The following is a 14128-nucleotide window of genomic DNA, read 5'->3' on the forward strand; positions in this document are numbered from 1 at the left end:
TTAACATTGTAAACATCAACAGTGTCATGCTTTGAATTGAAGGTCTCAACAAAACAAGAAGTGTGCTTCTAACAATTAGAAATAAAAAGGAATTCTTTGTTTTGAACTCTGATCTCACCGGGCTGGTTTCTGATCAATATGAATGATTACTTCAAATTATTACTTATTACTTCATGTGTAGTGTGCAGGTAAACTTTCGGACAGTCTTGTGTCGTAACGGTGACTCAGCGGTTTTAAATGTGAACTTTATTCAGCTTCAACCTGACTGGTCACATGACTCGGGAAATCCCCTCTTTGGAAAAGTACTTAGTCATCCTCGGGCTCCTATTGGCCGCCCGGGCAGGGCTCTCTTAGCGGACCAATGGGAGGCTGTGCCAATGTTTACCTTTCAGGCGGCAGTGACGTTTATTGCGGAAGTAAACATAAAGGAGACCGAGAGATTTACCGCTGCGTCACAAAGTTTCTGACTTTATTTCGGAGTGTGAAAGTCTGCTTTCAGCCCGGAGTCTGGTTCACCTTGAGCGGTCAGCAGCGAGTTTTTCTGCCGGAGTCTGGTTCACCTTGAGCGGTCAGCAGCAGGATGTCAGTGACGGTGAAGGCCTACTTGTTGGGGAAGGATGAGGCGGTGAAGGAGATCCGCAGGTTCGCGGTGGATCAGGATGTTTCCTGCAGCTTCGAGTATCTGAGCAAGAAAACCGCCGGAGTGTTTAACAACCTGAAGCATTCCTCATTCAACCTGTTCTACAGAGGTACACATGACATTGTTCATTATCCACAACTGTTAAATATGTCTAGAAATATGTGACATATGTCTAGACATATGTTAAATGTCTAGAAATATGTCTAGACATATTTAACATATGTCTAGACATATGTCTATATCGAGAAATTGATTTGATGTTTAGCCTGAAAAACGTGTAAAACATGTGTTGATCCTTTCCAGGACATTCTCTTATGACAGCAGCAGTGTCACCAACAGCTCACAGACAGAAAACACAACATACATTATATTTATATGCAGCATAAGAAATGAAAAGTGTAACATGGTGGATTCTGTATAATTAAAAGAGACCAGATTAATTTTTGTGTGTTCGTAGTCTGAATGGGACATGTATGACCATACATAGTGTATAGTGTAACAGCCAGTGTGCATAAGAATGTGGCTGCTGCACATATGGTTATTGGTCAGGTGATTAGGTTACCATGGCGTCTGGTGGAATCACACAGCTTTGTTACTGAGACTAAATGATAATGATGTTTCAGATGAAGATGGAGACCTGGTGGCTTTTTCCTCTGATGACGAACTGATGATGGGTCTGGCTTGTATGAAGGACGCCACCTTTCGCCTCTTCATCAAAGGTATCGATGTTTTAGTGGACGTGAAGTCACTCGATGTTCATATAGTGTAACCGAACAAAGGCGTCAACTTTGTGCGCTGCTTGTGGTGATACAATCATACTGAAACCTTTCAGAGAAGAAGGAGCACCGCCGCGACTTCCCTCTTCATGCCTTCCCGCCCTTGGCCTTCTGCCCTCCTCCTCCCCCACCTGGAGCTCCTCATGCCCCACCCCCCCACTTGGCCACGCCCCCTGTCCAGCACCCCAACGTCACATGTGATGGCTGTGAAGGCCCCGTTATCGGGACTCGCTTCAAGTGTTCGGTTTGTCCGAACTACGACCTTTGCTCCAGCTGCCAGGCCCAAGGGATGCACACTGAACATGCTCTGCTCCCCATCTGGCACCCTCTGCAGGTGAAGGCACCACACCCACTCATGATCTTACAGTGAGACATCATTGCAGTAACTCACCGTTCTAAAACTAACAAGTTATTGAAAGTAATAAAATAATAAATAGAACTTTATTGTCTCTAAAGGGGAATTTAAGCATAGTGCTACAGCTTTGATCATTTGGTACATTAGAAACTACAAGTCACAGTGCAAATGTGTTCAAATGTGGATGTGCTGTTCTTGGCTGTCCAACATTTAGTGGCATTCAGAAGCTTGATAGAAGCAGGAACAATTGACGGCTTTGTTTGTTTGTGCTATCACTGATTCATAGTTCAGGACTCTGCAGTAAAGTGTTGCTGTTTGTCTGTAGTGGTTTCCTCGGGGGAAGTGGATGAAAAAGATGAGACACTGCATGTGGTACCAGAATCAAGCCAGGACCCAGGAGCAGAACCAGCACCAGGATGCACCCTCCAGACCTGCAGCTGAGTGCAGCGCCCCCTCTGGTCTGTCTGCAAAGATAAACTGCCTTGTTAGCCTCCTAGCTATCTAACTTCTTTTTCTATTCTTTACAAAGGCTTGACCCTACGGAAACTCCTCCCATAGAACATCTACTAGCCAATCATAGCTTAGCAACCGTACCTAGGCGCGAGCGGCCGGGCAAGCTTTCAAGCAAGCTGACAATGCCACAGCGGGATTGTGCAAATCAGACGAGCTCTATCCACAAAATCTGGGGGGTGGGGTGGTTTTTTATACGATGCTAAGATATGTTTTCAATAATACAAATACTGCTGTACTACTTACCGACTACCAGAGTAACTGCAGTCAATAGGTCGCCGCTGCCAGTGTACATTACATTACATTACATTACCAGTCCCACAGTGTGCACACGACCCTGGCGAGCTAAAATCAAAGTGGGCTAAGCCGATAGGTCATTCAGTAGCTCGTTTTATAGCTGTTACTATTTGTTGTCATTGCTATCGTTGCATGCATCGGGCATCTCTTACTGGTAAGAATTATTAAGGCTGCATACTATATTTCAAGGTGGTATTAGCGATTCTGCAAATATTTTTAATGAGGAAAGCAGCAATCATCACAAAAAGCCAGCTCCATTTTTTGATCAGAGTACTGCAGTGAAAAAGCTAGAGCTGTGCATGGGTAAATAATTGATCCTCCTCTGTGTCTAATAAGTATATCTCAGAAAGTCCTTGAAGTCAATCTGGTATACTCCAGTCTGTGTACTCCCGCAGCCCTCCCATGTCCACACTGACCCCCAATGATGGAAATGGGTTAGCAGTAAGGAAGTCCAAACTCCCTTACGAGCCATCCCCATTGGCATGGATACTGTGGAGGCCTGTACTGATCTCTGACCTCTGTCTGCAGCCTCTCAGGCCAACATGGACTTCCTGAAAAACATCGGAGAGGGTGTGGCAGCCATGTTGAGTCCATTGGGTGAGTGATGTCACAGCTAAGATCAATAAAGCTGTCGTTGGTGGTTTCCATAGGGATTGTGAGGTAAATGTGGTTTACATTGGAAGTGATATGTGTGCAGGAATCGATGTGGACATTGATGTGGAGCACGAAGGCCAGAGGACAAAGGTCACCCCACCCACTCAGGGTGAGGGTGATGTGGAGATGGATGGAGCCTGCAGTGAGGGCGGAACCAGTCAGGGGTCAAAGGTCAGTCTTTGTTTACTTAGCTAACTGGTGTCATGTGTAATAAATCAGTTTAGCAGAGGCCTCTTTGTTTCCAGTGAGATTTAGGGTGTGGGGCTAGCCAGGCTTAATGAATTCTACTATGTACTCAATCAGCCTGATCGGAAACTCGTCATATTTTCTGATCAAGGCAGTGGCGGTTTTGGGCATGGGCAGACCGGGCGGTCGCCCGGGGCGGCATCACACGGGGTGGCACGAGCAGTTGGAAAAAAAAATCATCTGCGCGGCGTTTTTTTATGTATATTATAGATCACTGTGTGGAGAATTGGCAAATTAGCGCCCCGTGCAGCTGCAGGCGCCCCTGATGCTGAGAAGCTGTGCAGAAGCTGTGAGAGGAGGGGAGGGCGCAGGGGACAGATCACCTCTGGGTCTCCAAACGGAACAGACAGGGAGTGAAGGAGGGAGGTCTCACTCTGTCCTGATAGCGTGCGTCACTGCGGGTTTGTGTATAGCAGCGTGAATGATCGAAGGAGTGAGAGGTCTTACCGTTAAGATCATTAAACAACACGGAAGTTTTGGGGCAAACCGGACAGACAGCAGAGCTGCAGGCAGAGAGACAGAGGACTGTAGCCTGATGCTGGACTGAGAGTCTGATGCTGGACTGAGAGTCTGATGCTGGACTGGACTGTAGCCTGATGCTGGACCGAGAGTCTGATGCTGGACCGAGAGTCCAGAGATTTATCCATCCATGATGCTGCTCTGGCTCGTCGGTTAGCGAACAAGTTAGCTACTGTCTGCTAACAAAAGTCAGTCCTTCAGTGACAGGCTGATTAACGGTAAACTAAAGTAAAAATACTGCTTGCTGTCTTTTTTTATGAGTTAAATACAGAGTAGTAGTGGGAGTGATTATTTTTCATCCAGCCTCTCTTCACTCTCTGCCCACAGCCTGGACCATCACACAGGTTTCAAAACCACTAGTTTCCCAATGTGTTACACATCACAACCTTTATGCTGCTTATTAAATCTGAAAGCTCCATCATTGTAACAAAGGATTATATTTATGGATAAAAGTCCTGTTGTAGTACAGGGAAATATTTTAGTTTTGTCTCAATAACAAGGACACATGTTTGATCCAGTCCAACTGTAGTGCTCTAGTTTACATGACTTATGTTAGTTTAATTAAAAAAATATAGACAATGGGGAATTTATGTTTTATACCATTTATCATGTTATCCATTTTACAACCTGTCATGTTTGTTTTCTGTAATGTTTGTGCATGTTTGTTCCTCTCTCTCCTTCATCCTCTCTGTCCTGTCTCCCTCTTCTTCTCATCTCCCTCCTTCATCCTCTCTGTCCTGTCTCCCTCTTCTTCTCCTCTCTCTCTCTCCTTCATCCTCTCTGTCCTGTCTCCCTCTTCTTCTCCTCTCCCTCTTCTTCTCCTCTCTGTCCTGTCTCCCTCTTCTTCTCCTCTCTGTCTTGTCTCCTTCTTCTTCTCCTCTCTCTCCTTCATCCTCTCTGTCTTGTCTCCTTCTTCTTCTCCTCTCTCTCCTTCATCCTCTCTGTCCTGTCTCCCTCTTCTTCTCCTCTCCCTCTTCTTCTCCTCTCTGTCCTGTCTCCCTCTTCTTCTCCTCTCTGTCTTGTCTCCTTCTTCTTCTCCTCTCTCTCCTTCATCCTCTCTGTCCTGTCTCCCTCTTCTTCTCCTCTCTCTCCTTCATCCTCTCTGTCCTGTCTCCCTCTTCTTCTCCTCTCTCTCCTTCATCCTCTCTCTCCTGTCTCCCTCTTCTCCTCTCTCTCTCTCCTTCATCCTCTCTGTCCTGTCTCCCTCTTCTTCTCCTCTCTCTCTCCTGTCTCCCTCTTCTCCTCTCTCCTTCATCCTCTCTGTCTGTTTTGGGGGTCACAGGGGGTCTCGCCCGGGGAGTATTTCAACATAGAACCGCCACTGGATCAAGGCTCTTTGAAACATCATGTTTACCTCTGCACCCACAAACAGTGGTTGTCAGTTTAATTTACACTGTGATGTACATTCATTAAAATAACAGACGCCCACATTTGATTTTTCTCCAAGCATTAGGGAGTTGAATTTTGTTATATTCAACAAGGACTGTTGTTTTCCAGGTGAGCAGAGACTCTGATGAGGAGTGGACCCACCTGAGCTCCAAAGAAGTAGACCCATCTACAGGAGAGCTGCAGTCCTTGCAGCCTGGGGACAAAGATCCAGGGCTGCAATCAAAAGAACAGCAGGGACCCATAGGTCTGAGGGAGGCAGCGCTGTACCCCCACCTGCCTCAAGGTAACCCCGATTTCTGTGGTCCTGTCGGTCAAGACCTTTGATGACCTCATTTGACCTTTTCCCACCTCAGAGGCCGACCCTCGTCTGGTGGAGTCTCTGGCCCTCATGCTGTCGATGGGTTTCACTGATGAAGGTGGCTGGTTGACTCGACTCCTTCAAGCCAAGAACTTCGATATTGGAGCTGCACTGGACGCCATTCAGTACGACAAACAGCCCCGCCCACCACAGCCCTAAAGACGTCATGGCTAACATTATCACTAGCCCAACATATCTAAGAAATCATTTGTATTTTTCCCTGTAATAGTAGTTCACAATTTAGTTGTTGGTTGTTTTATCAGCCGGTACTCATGTTTGTTAATCAATACCTTTACTCATTGATTACTGTTTGTTTTCTTTATTAGTCACAGTTGTAATCTGAACAGCATTAAAAGTAAACTGATTCACAGTCGCCTGAAAAAGAAGTGTGTGAACAACAGAAACCTTTTCTACATCCTCTGCTCCGTCAGAAAGTCATCGTCATCGAAGTTGAACTCCTCACCACTCATAAACATAGAGGAAACTGGAAGCAGGGCGCGGGGCCTGGGGACAGTGTCAGGGACTGTGTCAGGGACAGGCGGAGCAGTGGCTCCGTTTGTAGAAGCAGAAGGCCCCTCACCCTCCAGGGGACTGCAGCTGGCACTGCAGAGTTCCAGGAATGCTGGATGTGCTTTCACAATATTTGGCTGGACAGGAGATGGAGAAGTTTAAGTTAAAATGGTTATTGATCAGTTCAATGTTTGGTTCTATAAAGGATCAATTTGCATAAAACTAGAAACTAACTACCTGTTCAGGTGAGTCTTCTAGCCAGCTGTCTGTCTGGTCCTTTGATCTTTTCCTCTTCCTGTCAGGAGGATTAGAGGTCAGGTGATCGCTGTAAAGGCTGTTACATACTGAATGACTTGTTCTCTGAGCGCTGGTTTGGGAGGGCTCGCAGCTTGTTCTCGACACATCGTCTGAGCAGAACTTTTTCTGTTCCAAAAACGATTGTGTGATTGGTCAGAATTTGGGAGTGGGTGTGGTAAAACAATACTGTCTTCCAGACATAATGTTCAATCTATTATCATGCTACGACATGTACGTATCCCTCAATCAGGTAATCAGAAATTTCAGCAAACATCCCAAATAGTAACAACAAATCTCCTCCGCTTCAAACACGTTAAGCCTAAACCTGTGTGTGTGCAGCGTGACCTGCAGTGGGAGGGTCGTATGAGGAGTTCACAAATAAGTTTCTTGTGAAGTATGAAACAAACTTTGTTCTTGCCGCCTCTGGAACATGAACAGATTTCTCTGTTCACATGAAGTGTGTAACAAGCTTGAACTGTGCAGAGAGTAGCTTGGTGTTACTTACGGAGGTGCTCCAGCCCCTAACCTCTACAGTACTGTAGGTTATGTAAGGTATGTAGGTTATGACCGCATCAACCCTTTGAAGTCACCTGTCACGTATGCTGTCGCCATGACGTTGTTGTCGGTCCTTCAAAACGATCTCTTCCGGCTCCAGCAATGCAGGTGTGTCCAGGTATTTACTCCAGCGGCTCACCTGAGGCTGTTTTAACGGGTCGGCTCTTTGCTTTTCTTCCTCCCTATAAACATCGGCACAAAGTAAACACCTGGATCAACGTGATGCAGAAAACGGTGGGACAGGTTGGTTACCGTAGCACCCAAGTGTTCCGCTCCTGCTCCTCCAGCATGGCTCCTCTCATGGCATTCAATTTCTGAACATGTCGTCTGCAGTCGGCCCCGGAGCCCCGGCCGAACTCCTGTCAACAAACCAATCATATGTCACTCTGAACTATTATCAGCCAGCCGAATATAATCCATCTTCTTAACTTGTTTTGTCCTTTAGTAAAGTCACAAGTGCAGGGCCTAAACCTGTCCCTATTGTCAACAGGCTAAAGGCAGGGTACACCCTGTACAGACCGCCAGTCCATCGCAGGGCTAACAGAGACCAAAACCAGGTATGAGGAAGGACGTGCACACTCCACACAGAAAGGCCCGAGTGAGACTGAAACCAGAGTCACACCAAGTAAATAAACAAACAGCTGTCACCCCGTGCACAGCCCTGTCACAGCGCTGAGCAGCTCCTGAGCGACAGGCTGCTCCCTCTGGGCTGGTTAAGGAGCAGGTCCTCCCTGCTGCTGTCAGTCTTCACAGCCAGGCCTGCTCACCGTTAAACGGCCTCCTGTGCAGTGACTTGGCCTTTTCTATACAGTGCAATGACCTCTCTGCTCCTTGTATACAGTGTAATCTGTCAGCATGCCTGATGTGTGCATCAGAAGTCAGTGCATCAATAAACAGTGTTGAATACGTTCAGTGAGAGCAGAATCCTGACCTTCAGCAGCGACTGCTTGTCTCCACACAGCTTACAGCTCCACTTGTTCACCTTCTTCACCTGACAGGGCAAACACACGCCGTTAGAGCTCTGCCCAGCATGCAACGCGCTGATGTGACTCCACAGCTACGTCTGGAGGATCTGACCGTCACTGCGACACAACTGTGACTGAGGCTTCAGGTTATTATCAGTAAGTATCACCGTTGTTACAGAGATCGATGCTTAATGTCAATGTAACGCTACGTGCAGCGCGCTAACTGCAGCTGTTAGCCTGTTAGCTTGACGCTAGCTTGTTATCCTACTGTTAGCCTGTTAGCTTGACGCTAGCTTGTGATCCTACTGTTAGCTTGACGCTAGCTTGTTATCCTACTGTTAGCCTGTTAGCTTGACGCTAGCTTGTTATCCTACTGTTAGCCTGTTAGCTTGACGCTAGCTTGTGATCCTACTGTTAGCCTGTTAGCTGCTCCATACGTGTTCTGTTACCTGTTGAACCTGGAAGCTTTGACAGGTGAAACACCTGACCACGTGAAACTCCTGGACCATGACGCACAGGTACCGGGCGGCTCGGTTCTGGTTTTGCCTGTTTGCCTTTGGAAGCTGAGCTTGTATTTTGTAAACTGGTTGGTTCGCGCGTCGCCCAAGACGCCGTGACGTCAGCCTTCGCTACAGCGAGGCGGGAACCATCCGGGCTGCACAATGTCGCCGATGCTACCTTCAAAATCAAGTGGCTTAGACAATCTGTCAAGAACCATCTTCTATTTGGAATTTCATACCAAACTTTATTTTTTCTCAAGTAGGTGGTTTGAACTTTCTTTTATTTTGTAACTACATTATCGCAAAAGTCCCTTTAAAGTGATCTTATTTTCATCAACAGGTCTTTGATTTATAAACACAACTTTTCTCCTCATAGATGTTACATTTGGAATAATAAGGACATCTTACACAGGAACAAATCTTTATTTGACCCTTTCTGGTTTAATCACAATATATTTATCAGTTATTTAACTCCAACGGTTCACTTTATACATATGAAGCATTTACCTTAAGATATAATGTCTTATTTCCTTTTAGTGAATTTAATGTTGTTATAAATGCAATCCCGGCTGGTATTCTTATGTTATTTAGAAGCACAATAGGACAGACTCCAACGTTGCTGCCTATAGATCCTACCAAACATGGAATTGGTCAGATTTGTTTCTCCTCAACACGCAACAGTAACCGAGCTATACGTGCTTTATTTCAAAAAGAAACTGTTTCTATTCCATATGTGGTTTCTTACTGGAATAGTTTAAAAAGCAACCTTGACTGGAAGAAGATCTGGAGCTGACCTGCAGATACATGATCAATAATAAAATAAAAGAAGTGTCTTTCAGAATAATTCACAGAGTTTACCCCTCTAAAGTCTTTTTTGCACAACGTTTTAAAAATATTCCTGATACCAGCTGCTCTTTTTGTGTGGGTTCCTCTGAAGATGTCTTTCATTTGTTTTGGTCTTGCCCTTCTTCCACCAGCTTCTGGACAGATGTCTGGAATTTGATTTCATCTATTGATCCTGATTTTTCCCTTTGTTTGGAGAATGTTTGGCTTCGTGACCTTTTCACTCACAAAGACTAATCAATATTACCTCATTAATCTTATTATTTTGTTATCTAAATGGTATATACACAAATCAAAAACCTGTTTTTGTTGCATTTAGGAATGAGGCCAAACAGTACTTCAAGACTATAGAAAAATCTCTTAATTTGAAAGCTATAAAGACTTTACCTTTATGTGCTCTATACAATATTTTTGTATAATTCTCATTGTAAAAATAATGTTTGTATATGTAACCCCCTGGCACTGTTCCTTGTTTAAGTTCTAATAAAGGTAAAAAAAAAAAAAAAATGACGCCGATGCGGAAGTGGTTTAAGCTGCAATACAGCCATCCGCCGACAGGGGGCTTGCTCCTGTTCCATTCAAAGGGACCTTTTCTTTAATGGAAACTCTCCCACCGCCCAGTGTGGTCACTACATCTTGGTGTTTTGTCGGTGAGCTGGTGGGCCATCTAAACATATTTGTTCAAATGATATGAAGCCATAAAACATAAATGAGGGGGCGTGGTTGGCGTGATTGACAGGCGTCTCCTCAAATCACTGAGGGCTGGACCCCGCTGCAGAGCAGCTGCTGCTGGTTTCAGTGCTAATAGAGATTAAAGCTGGTTTGACTGTTTATTTGTTGTAGTATGGAGGAGGTTGGTCACTTTCTGAGCTTGTGGTTCATCAGGATTAGGCCGTGTTCTTCAGACACTGGGTTAAAGTTCGGTGAGTAATATGAGCACAAAACGCCGTTGAGGAGACTAAATTATTTATTTATCGTTTATTGGGTGTCTAAAATAAATGGTTTATCATTTATATAATTATGAATTTATAATAATTATACATTTAATAATAGGAAGGGAAATGTCTTAAACATCTATAATAACTGTCCAAAGTAAAGCTGAGTACTTTGTGGGTTTCACCTCCAGCTTCTTAATTTCAAGATTATTTTAACCTTTACATATATCAAATAATAAGAATCTACTGATCAATCAGTCATGTTGATCAGTAGGTGGACTAGTTTGACTTGGGCCCTGGTACAGAGCAATACTCTAATGTTTGTGTGTTTTAGTTTTTTGTCTCATTTTCCTGTTATTTTAACTAAAATCTTTTACTCTTACTGTCCACTCTTTGCACAGTTATTAGGAAGAGAAATCTACATTTTGTATTTATTTCCTTTCACCACATGAAGAAAGAGGTGTGTGTAGTAAAGGTGAGGGAAGTAAAACTGAACAAGACTTTCAAAATAAAACAGGAAACAATCAATACAACCATGAAAATAACCAGGAAAAACAAGGAAATCAATAAGCACCGAACAACAAGGCTGTGACGAATATTAAAGAAAGAACATCAGATGAGGACAAACGCGACAAACAGTGGGTCATGACACAGAGGAGAGATGGTGGTCCTATTGGTAGAAGCACGTTGCAGGCAAGAGGTCAGGAGGAAGGTCAAAGAGACGTGGACGTGCTGAGAGGACATGAAGTGAGGTGAAGGATGCAGGTGAAGAGGAAAAGGATGATTCCTGGTGTTTTCTCAGTAACCACCTGAACAGAGCACATGCTGCTCTCTGTGTTATTGTGGTTGGTATGTTTGGTAATGTCTCCCTGTGTGTGACCAGTGTTTGTGTCTTTACTCTATTGATTTGTGTGAATATGTTGTGCAGACTCGTGACAGGCCTCGCTTGTTTTTCACGTTGGAGTCACTCGGTGTCACTCCTCCTTTTAGCTCGCTCAGCAATATGTCGCCACAAACAGAATGTTGATCCCTAGATTAAAGCCGAACAAAAGACAGAAGCCGCCGTCAAAACAGAAGTGTGCATTGTTTCAGGCGACAACACAGGGCTCGACCTCTATATGATAACAGCAGGCCAAAGGCAGACATACGCTCTCAGAGGACCTGGGCAGACACACCAGCCGCAGACAACTGGAAGACTGGAACATCCTCCACAGCGTTTTCATCTTCTGGATTCCATCGGACATTGTTTAATCCAAGATGGTTGTTAAGACTCTTCTTATTGTACTCTTGCTGGTTTACTTCTGTGCAGGTGAGAATGGATCGGATAAATATTAATGACGTACATCTTTCATGTGTTTGGCGTCTTATCAGAGCAGCTGTTAGTAGTATAGCAGACCCAGTCCAGGTTCTGATGGTGTTTCATCAGTGTTATAGGTAATTCAGACTTTTGTTCAGCTCGTCACTACAGTGACCCCTTGACTCTGTGATACTCTAGGACAGGAACGTTTCATTTCAATAAACCATTCTCGTTCCTTTAGTTTTAATGGTGAAGCTTCATTTAAAACTAAATCAGCATTTGACCACTTCTGGGAAGAAAATGAACACTGACTGATCTTTGCACCAGGTTTAACTCTAATGGCACACTGTCCTTTTGTACTTATAATTTATATTTCTATTTGCTGTAATGTCTCTACTGCTTATTTTGACCACAGAGGTTTATGCTTAGTGTGCTGAGTGCCTGTATGTCGCTGCTTCCATAGAGAAATGTCCAGCCTGGGATGAATAAAGTACTTCTGTTCCCTGGGATAAACAGTATGGTAGCACTGAAGTGTGACTGTCTTTCAGATGCTGATGATAAGTCCAGGCTCTACAGGAGGGTAAGAAAAATCCATTAACTTTCTTCTCATAAGTGTTGTTCATGCAATTGTTGATGCTAATTCAATCAGAAATACTTTATGAACCCAGGCTTACTGCAAACCTCTGCAAACCTTTAACTCCTTAAAAACTGAGCGGCCATCACTAACCTGCTTCCAGAGCTGGAGGCAGGTGGGATTCGGTATGTTGACTGTAATGGAAGCTGTGGTACATGTAGGTGGAGGCAGCTGGTGCATCACTGATGAGACATGATGCCAGCTTGTGTGGAACATCGGTGAATATGATTTGTGTCAGTGAATTGTGTTTGATGTATCACTGCAGCCCTCCTGCGTGGGGATGAGTGTCACTCAGGCGTGTCCTCTGAATTACTCTCCAGTATGTGGCAGCGATGGCGTCACCTATCCAAACGAGTGTTCTCTGTGCGTCCACAGACTGTGAGTCACAGGCATTTCCTCTAATCATAAATTCTTAGGTATAATAGTATGAATAATATTCTTTTAAACGTCAGGGAGTTTGTAAAAAGTCGCTGATGTTGTTTTTCTGTCCAGGGAGAAAAACGCGGACATTTTGATTGTGAAGGACGGACCCTGTTGAGAGGACATCGTCACATCTTTTCTCACATGATGACATGGTCTTCTGCTTCTGTAACTAATGATGTCATCACATGTATTTCACCTAACCACACACTGCAGGCATCATTGTAGTGATTTATATATTTCCATGTCTGTAAAAACACTTTCAGTCGTTCACTAATAAAGTTTCTTTTTTCTCCATTGAAGTTATTCGCACAGTTTACATACAGTTTATTAACATATGTGTTGCATTCTGAGGGACAGACGTAGGTTGATTTAGAAAATAGAAAATTCAAATGTTTTTTTTTATGAAATGTTTAGATTCTATTTCTGCTGCTGAGGAATTGGGGGTGGAATGTAATTTACTGTCCATCGCTCCTTCTCACTGTAAGGTACCTACTTCCAATAAATGGCCTTAAGATCCATGTACCTGTCATTTATTAAAGGACTGGTGGTGTTCCACACAGTGTGTCAACCATGGTAATGAAAACAAAAACACTCCTGCAACTGGAAAATGCAAAAAATCAACGTCAAATATTCAAACTCATACTTTAAGTCTTCAAGGAGCTGCATGAAACCTAGTTTCCCCTGAGGTAGGCTGTAGTGTGCTGCTGCTGGTGGTTGAAGTGTCGAATGTGAGGCTTGACTATGTTGCAGATAGGGATGAACTGACCAGGTTTTTTTGCCCTCAAGTCCGAGTCATTTGATTTTGAGTATCTGCAGTACTGAGTCCGATCCTTTTAGGATTCTCTGAATGTCAGGTCACTCATTGCGCTCATTTGTGCTACGTCATGGAAATTCTCATGTTCTGGTGAAGAATGAAATAGAGACTTCTGCCGGCCGACAAGGTTTTATTTCTTAGAAAAGAAAGGTCAGTCAACATGTGAGCGGTCAGAGTGAAGAAAGACCCCAAGCATTGGGAGGAGGGAACAGGTATACCTGGGGAAGGCGCTCCACCAAACCCCTGTGTCTGTTGACCATATTTGGAATTGACTTCCTGAGGTGATGTTAATTCACACCGGGGATGCCTTCCTGGAGTCTCTTGCATTTTGAAAAGGTCTAGACATCAGAGTTGAATGGCAAAAGGCAAAAGGATCTGTTACCATGGTGAGAAACAGGAGGCGGGGTGTCACAGGGAATTGGACACAAAGAGGTTGGCTAGAATACACAGAGAAAGAAATGACATCACAGCTACAGGACATATAAATGTTTCTAAAATGAAGCTGTGTGTGTGTTAGCGTGTTAGCGTGGCCTGTGTCAGTTGCATCTAAAGAACCTCCAACTTTTTACTATTAAACTCGGACAAGACTGAGGTCATTGTTTTTGGACCGA

General features: G+C 44.3%; 3 protein-coding genes across 4 annotated transcripts; 2 read left to right on the forward strand and 1 right to left on the reverse strand.

Moving 5' to 3' along the window:
• The first annotated feature begins 393 nt into the window (after nucleotides 1–393).
• Nucleotides 394–6114, forward strand: sqstm1 (sequestosome 1). Its single transcript, XM_028416002.1, has 8 exons — nucleotides 394–749; nucleotides 1264–1359; nucleotides 1473–1750; nucleotides 2097–2229; nucleotides 3107–3175; nucleotides 3276–3403; nucleotides 5495–5669; nucleotides 5740–6114. Exons 1-8 carry the CDS (start codon nucleotides 581–583, stop codon nucleotides 5901–5903), a joined length of 1212 nt encoding a protein of 403 aa, XP_028271803.1. The 5' UTR covers nucleotides 394–580; the 3' UTR covers nucleotides 5904–6114.
• mrnip (MRN complex interacting protein) lies at nucleotides 6048–8712 on the reverse strand. 2 transcript variants are annotated; one of them, XM_028416008.1, is made up of 6 exons: nucleotides 8521–8712; nucleotides 8038–8097; nucleotides 7359–7465; nucleotides 7142–7288; nucleotides 6492–6549; nucleotides 6048–6391 (listed from the first exon to the last, which is right to left on the reverse strand). In XM_028416008.1, the coding sequence occupies exons 1-6, from the start codon at nucleotides 8578–8580 to the stop codon at nucleotides 6155–6157; spliced, it is 669 nt and encodes a 222-aa protein (XP_028271809.1). In that variant the 5' UTR covers nucleotides 8581–8712; the 3' UTR covers nucleotides 6048–6154. The 2 variants fall into 2 exon arrangements, with proteins under 2 accessions (XP_028271809.1, XP_028271810.1); XM_028416009.1 differs by lacking the exon at nucleotides 8038–8097.
• A 2496-nt stretch (nucleotides 8713–11208) lies between these two features.
• Nucleotides 11209–13158, forward strand: LOC114442455 (probable pancreatic secretory proteinase inhibitor). Its single transcript, XM_028416014.1, has 4 exons — nucleotides 11209–11658; nucleotides 12195–12226; nucleotides 12546–12658; nucleotides 12773–13158. Exons 1-4 carry the CDS (start codon nucleotides 11607–11609, stop codon nucleotides 12816–12818), a joined length of 243 nt encoding a protein of 80 aa, XP_028271815.1. The 5' UTR covers nucleotides 11209–11606; the 3' UTR covers nucleotides 12819–13158.
• The last annotated feature ends 970 nt before the right edge of the window (nucleotides 13159–14128 follow it).

Source organism: Parambassis ranga, chromosome 10 (genome assembly GCF_900634625.1).
Source record: "Parambassis ranga chromosome 10, fParRan2.1, whole genome shotgun sequence".
NCBI classification, from domain to species: domain Eukaryota; kingdom Metazoa; phylum Chordata; class Actinopteri; family Ambassidae; genus Parambassis; species Parambassis ranga.